Below are 6,843 nucleotides of genomic sequence, written 5' to 3'. Positions count from 1 at the left end.
GGTCACCCTGTCCCTTTAAGAGAAGGGGGAGCGCTAGCCCCTCTGGGCCATCCTGTCCTGTCATCCACCCGGCCAAATCTGAAAGGGAAAATGAAAGAGGGCCCAGGAGGACTAGGTCCCAGCCATCTCCCAAGGCCCCACGCACGCTCCAGCACCCCAACTCCAGCCACAGGTGAGTCAGGTGGGGTGAGGGTCTGGGGCACCAGGGGCCTGGGAGAGTGAGGGGGAAGGTTTTGAGGACATGCGGGAGCTGGACGCAGGGGGTGCCGGGGCAGATGGGGGGCTGCCGGCCTATGTTGGGGTCGGAGTGGCAGGGGACCCCAGGGAGAGAGGATCCGGATAGAGCACAGAGATGTGGAAGCAGAGAGTTGCACAACTTTGTGTCTGACACCCCCCACCCCCGGCCCCCCCACATTCTGGAAGGGACCGACTGCACTGAGAAGAGTAAGAGAGATGGTGGGTAGCCAGGTGGGGCCCCACCTGTCCCGGGTACCAAGCTGGGTCTGGCGTCCTGGCTTCAGAAGCCGCCCGGGCGGCACCAGCACCCGCGCACCCCGGGCGCCCCCAGCCAGCTGTGTTCCTTCCACCAACGCGCCGCGTCCCTCGGGCTCCGGTTCCAGGAATCCGGACTCGGGGGGAGCGCAGGTCCCTCCAGGCCGACCCAGGGGTGTCCCACCAGCGGGCGGGCCCCTCCCCGGCACCCAGGGCCCCAGGTGAAGGCGCTTGACAATCACCCCCTCGGCCGGGCTCGCGCGCCCAACCCCGGCCTGGCGCGCCCCACTCACCCCGCCGCCGGGGGGCGGCGCCGGGCCCCGCGGGCCCCGGGGTGGGGTCCCGCGCCGCCGGCCTCTGACGCGCGGGTCCGTCCGCAGCGCCATGGGCGAGTGGGCGTTCCTGGGCTCGCTGCTGGACGCCGTGCAGCTGCAGTCGCCGCTCGTGGGCCGCCTGTGGCTCGTGGTCATGCTGATCTTCCGCATCCTGGTGCTGGCCACGGTGGGCGGCGCCGTGTTCGAGGACGAGCAGGAGGAGTTCGTGTGCAACACGCTGCAGCCCGGCTGCCGCCAGACCTGCTACGACCGCGCCTTCCCGGTCTCGCACTACCGCTTCTGGCTCTTCCACATCCTGCTGCTGTCGGCGCCGCCGGTGCTGTTCGTCGTCTACTCCATGCACCGCGCCAGCAAGGGGCCGCGCGGCGCGGACGCCGAGCCCGAGGCGGGGGCCGCGGGGGGCGCGGGGGGGCGCGGGGGGCCGGCGGGCGGGGGCGCGCGCCGCTGCTACCTGCTGAGCGTGGCGCTGCGCCTGCTGGCCGAGCTGGCCTTCCTGGCGGGCCAGGCGCTGCTCTACGGCTTCCGCGTGGCCCCGCGCGTCGCGTGCGCCGGCGCGCCCTGCCCGCACACGGTCGACTGCTTCGTGAGCCGGCCCACCGAGAAGACGGTCTTCGTGCTCTTCTACTTCGCCGTGGGGCTGCTGTCCGCGCTGCTCAGCGTGGCCGAGCTGGGCCACCTGCTCTGGAAGGGCCGCTGCCGCCCCGCGGCCGAGCGCGACAACCGCGGCCCCCGCGCGCGCGAGGAGGCGCAGAAGCTGCTCCCGCCGCCCCCCCCGCCGCCCCCCGCGCTGCCCCCGCGGCGCCCCGGCCCCGGCCCCGACGCCCCGCCCGCCTACGCGCACCGGGCCCCGGCCGGCCCCGGCGAGGGCAGCGGCAAGGGGGCGCCGGGCGCGGGCCGCCGGGACCTGGCCATCTAGCCGCGGCGCGCCCCGGGGCGGGGGCCGGTCCCTTCGCGCCCCCCCCCCCCCCGCGCCCGGGGTCCGGGCTGCGGACGCCACACGCGGCTCCGCGGGAGCCGTCGGCGGACCCGCCCGGCGGGAGTCGCGCGCTCGCGCCTGAGCCCGGGAGAGCGAGGCCGGCGGGGCGGGGAGTGGACCGCAGAGGGCAGAGCGGGGCGGAAGGCGGGGGCGCGGGGCCGTCCGGGTGCTTTTACTGGGGCAAAACCCACTGCGGCGCCTGGGGGCTCCCCGGGGGGGCTCGCGGCGGGTGTGCGCTGGACACCGCGGGCGCACGGGGACCTGCGAGCGCCTGGCTGGGGCGCGTGCGGGGCCGGGTGAGCGCTGTGCGCGCGTGTGCCCGTGCACGCGTGCCTCCTGTGCGGGCGCGTTGTGCACCTGTGTTTCCCTGTGAGTTCTGGGGGGGGGGGGGGTGTGTGTGTGTGTGTGTGTGTGTGTGTGTGTGTGTGTGTGTGTGTGTGTGTGTGTGTGTGTGTGTGTGTGTGTGTGTGTGTGTGTGTGTATGTGTGTGTGTGTGGTGGGCTCTGATTTGCACTGCACGGGCGGCCCCGATCCTGTGCCAGCAGCAGGCAAAGGTGGCTCCCCTTCCCCCACCTTTCCCACAGGCCTCATCTAGTAGACCTGCCCAGGAGACCTCATCCACCGGCTCCCCTTTGTGGGCGGGCAGGAGCGGGAGAACCTCCCTTTCACAGAGGTAGTGTGGGGAGGGGCCAGCGGCAGGGCTTTTCCTCTTTGCCCCTCTCTCCTGGCTGCTGGTCTAGTCTAGTCCCTGCAGAAGGAAACTCCCCAAGTCCACGCTCCTGGCCCTAGGCCGGCACCCCTGCCCTCCCAGGAACACGAAGAGCCATTTGCACAGCTGCCTCCTGTCCCCCGCTGTCTCTTCTGCCCCCCACTGTCCTCTACCTTCACCCACCACTGCAGTGGGGTCACTCTTGATAAGAAATGAATCCAGGGGCCACCTCTGGCGGCACCCTTGGGGCTTCATCCCTCTCTGCTGACCCCGCTCCACTGCTGACTGCCATGGACACTGCCCTCATCTCCCTGCATCCTGGCAGCCTCCTGTCTGTCCTCCTCAGCGTTCCTGCCTGTGCTGCACTCAGCAGAAGGAGCCCCACTCTTTGTGCCTTTGGGGCTCCCCTGTCCTCAGGGTAAGTCTAGCACCTGAAGGAGGCTCCTCCAGCCCTGGCCTGGCCTGCATCTCAGGCCTCAGGGTTTCTGTGCTCCAGACCATACCGGTGCTCCACTCTGCTCCCAGGTTCTTTATCTGGAGCAGCCCCCTCTGCAGGGCCCCCAACCCACCCCTCAGCCCATAACTAACACTCTCTGCCTTTGGTCTCACTTGGGAAGAAAATGGATGCCTTCCTTGCTAGCCTCCACCCCCAAATCAGACTAGTTGCCTCCTAACACCCCCGCTTCCCAGGCAGAGTCCTGTGCTGCTGGGTCATGTCGCTCCCTGATCACAGAGACCCGAGCACTAATCCACGCTCAGTGCCAAGGCCCTGAGGTAGGAATGCGGTGAGACACCATAATCTTATGTGTCTGCAGTCTGGACCCTCCCCGCCAACTTACACCTGAATCCAGCTGTTTTCCAGAAATAGTCATCCAACAAGTATCTGTTGAGCACACGCTATGTGCCAGGTAATGTTCAAGATGAGCACTTTTCAATGAAGTAGGATGTGAGCCACCTATGTCGTTTCAAGTTTTCCATTAGCCACATTAAATAGTAAAAGGAAACAGGTGAAATAAATTTTAGTAATACATTTTCTTTACCCCAATATATCCAAAATAATTCAATACCTCATGGATGTAAAAGACTATGGCGATATTTCACATGCCTTTTTCTGGACTAAGTCTCTGAAAGCTGGTGTACATTTTGCACTTGGAACGCACATCTCAGTTTGGACCAGCCCTGTTTGTTTCTAAGTCTCAGTCCCACAGGTGACTAGTTGCCCCTGTTTGAACAGCAGATCCAGACGTGAGGCTACAGTGCACCAAACCTGCCCATGCAGAACTCACATCCTGGAGGAGCCTGAGAGTAAATATTGAATATTGTAGTGAGGTAATGAGTCAAGGGAGAGAGTGGCATCCCCAGGAGTGACACTGGAACAGAATGGAGCGAGGGACCAGCCATGACGCTGTCTCCAGGAAAAGCATTCCAGGGAGGAGGGGCAAGTGCAAAGGCCCTGAGGCTGGAAGACAGAGGGTGATGGGGGCCAGCAGGACTAGAGAGGAGGGAGGGACTGGGAGGGTAACCAGCACCTCAAATACAACGCCAGTTTCCTTAGTTCTCTCGTGACTTCATCTTCAGCCACCCAGGCCACCTACACCAGCTGCTTCCATCACCGGGCCTCTGCCGGCCCCGTGCAGCCCGATCTTCCCATTTTACCACCCAAGCATCCCTCCATCTCTCCCCCTCCGGTGGCTGTCTGGGTCAGCAGAGCTTTGCTGGGGTGGGTTCTCGCTCGCACAGCAGCTCCTGCTGCCCTTGCCATTCCAGCCCAAAAGCCTCCCTCACTGCCTCTGGAGGCTTCACTCCCTGCCCTCAGGATCAAGCCCAGTTTCTGAGTTGGCTCTGCCCTGAGCCTGTCCCAATCCCACAACCTCGTCTCTTCCACAAACAGCAAAATGGCTAAAACGCAGAGCCATTGAAAGTTTCTGGCCACGCAAAGCCATGGTCCCCCTCAGCATCCCACCTGGCTAACTCTTCCCCTTGGAGGTTTAGCTGGGAGGGGCCATCTCTTCCAGGAAGCCCTCAGAGCCCTGCCCCACACCTGGTTAAATGGGACCCATCACTGCCCACCCCAGGTGGTATATATGTCACCAACAGTCTTGGTGTGACCCCCCAAGGGGGACCGGCTCCTTGCAGAGCACCAGAGTACAAGTCAGCCCCCCCACCCCCACCCCCCACCCTGTGAGGGTTCCAGCACAACGTCTCTCCACTGGGGGCAATTGTGCGCCCCTGTTCCCCTGGAATATCTGACAAGGTCTGCAGACATATTGGGTTGCAGGGTGGTGAGAAGGTGTTTGCAGCAGCTCAGGAAGAAGCCAGGACGCTGCTCAGCCTCTTGCAGCCCACAGCAGCCCCTCTCGCCTGACCCAGCACCAAACACAAGTGTGTGGTGCCTGAGAAAGCAGCCGAGGCAATGACCTTTAGCCACTAAGGGCAAGCTCAAGCCAGAGGGTCCCAACAGCCAAGGTACTGCCCACTAAAGCCTCTGCTTTTGCTGGCAAAGGAGGGGGCTCCTGTGGGCATTCAGTGGAATTCAGGATCACCCAGATGTGTCCTCTCGAAATAAAAGAATGCTCACACACTACTTTAGAATGTCCCGCTGGGCAAATTCACACAGCGATAAACCTCTTTACAATGACTGAAGTGCCACCTGACTCTGTTTTACTTGTAAGACAATCGAGGGTTTTCTTGTGAGATTTTCTTTTTCCGGCACGTTTTATTATACGTTGTTAGTTTTTATTTCACCATCTACCCATCCATACTCTTCAGTTGTCCTGGACTTCTGCTGCAGGCTGGCCTCCAACCCTCTTACTTTCATTTATTTATTTTTAATAGTCTTTTAAAATATTTTTAGTGGAAGACCTGGGGGTGCAGGCCAGAGGTGCAGGGGGCTGGGGGTGACAGGGTTCACCAGAGACAGAGTGGGGAGCAGAACTGGCAGATCTACTGAAATACACTGCTGAGGGGAGCAGCAGGGAAGACAGGAGAGGTCTGCTGCGCCATGGGGTAGCTCCCTGGCAGGGGATTGAACTCGGGCCATGGCGGTGACAGCGCCGAGACTGAACCCCCACGCCACCAGGAAGGCCCCCAGTCTTACTACTTTTTAAACCCACATGTATTTGTTAAAAATAGAAGCAAACAGAGGATTTTGTGTGGTTGTGCCAACACTCAACGTATTTCTTACCTTCACTTCTCCTTTACAATAAAGCTGGGGCAGCACAGTGCTGTTTTTTAAGCAGGTGTGCAGGTGTCTTAACTTTATTTCAGATTCTTGAAAAGCTGGTGGAGCGCGCGGGCCCCAGCGCGGCGCGGCGGGCCTGGCAGGCGGGGCGCTGCCGCCACCTGGTGGCCAAAGCAGAAATGGCCGCAGCCGCCGCCGCGCAAGGGGCGCTCGTCCCTGGGGTCGGAGCCCTGTTCACCTGTCCGGACACAGCCTCCACGGCCACTTCACCGCCCCCCTCACACCTGTGCTTGACGCTCCTGGGGGCTTCAGGGATCCAGCAGCGAGCCCTGGCTGGAAGGTGGGAGCCCCGGGCACTGGTCCCTGATGCGCCACTCACTGGCTCTGTGACCCTGGGCCAGGGCCCTGGTCTCTCTGGGCCTTGCGGACCGGGTGAGAATGGCCACACCGGCCTCCGAGGACAGGACGCTGGCCTGCCCCGCTCCTGCCGCGAACTTACCAAATCTGTGCTCACCCCCAGAGCAGAACTCTGCCACCAAGGGATCCATCCCCCGCCCGACCTCTGACTTCTCAGGGGCCAAAAGCTCTGGGGCGCCGCTGGCTTCCTCCCCCTGGGATTTCCTGAAGGGGTTAGTCTCCCCCTCGCCTCTCCCCACCCCCAAGCTGGGGCTCCCTCACAGCCTGCGTGGTCCCTAGAGCAAGGGCGGGCCTGACCCCTGAGGAAAAGTCCCTGAAGACCCTAACACAGTAAGGAGCTCGGGGGCCACTGGCCAAACTGGGCTGGAGAGATCAGACCTGACCACCAGGCACCCAGAGCCCATCGGGAAGCACCCAGGCCCTGCCCAGCACAGGAGAGGGCGGCGAGGCAGCGAGGCTCTGAGGCACATGTAGAATAAATAGAACTTTATTCTTTATCCAGTAGATCTCAGTGGAAAGTCCAACAGTAACAGGTGCACCAGCGGCTCTGGGGGGATGAGAGCCCAACCCCGGGGCAGAGAGGGCAGGGCAGAGCCAGCTCCCCCAGCCCGGGGATCAGGGGGTGAGGGCAGGGGACCCCCCGTAGGCCCGTCCTGCGGGGCAAGGAGGGGGTGCTGGTGGGACTGGGGGGCAGGCCAGGGAAATGGAGGAACTCAGGCTGTGTGTCTGCCGG

General features: G+C 63.0%; 1 protein-coding gene across 1 annotated transcript; it reads left to right on the top strand.

Moving 5' to 3' along the window:
• Positions 1–876: 876 nt before the first annotated feature.
• On the top strand, positions 877–1,743 carry GJD3 (gap junction protein delta 3; the record flags this gene model as incomplete). The annotated part of the gene is made up of 1 exon (XM_084237979.1): positions 877–1,743. The coding sequence occupies one exon, from the start codon at positions 877–879 to the stop codon at positions 1,741–1,743; it is 867 nt and encodes a 288-aa protein (XP_084094105.1).
• Between the last annotated feature and the right edge of the window lie 5,100 nt (positions 1,744–6,843).

Source organism: Talpa europaea (genome assembly GCF_964194135.1).
Source record: "Talpa europaea genome assembly, chromosome: 7".
Taxonomy (NCBI): Eukaryota; Metazoa; Chordata; class Mammalia; order Eulipotyphla; family Talpidae; genus Talpa; species Talpa europaea.
The sequence above is the reverse complement of the archived record's forward strand: the minus strand, read 5'-3'. Positions and strand labels throughout refer to the sequence as shown.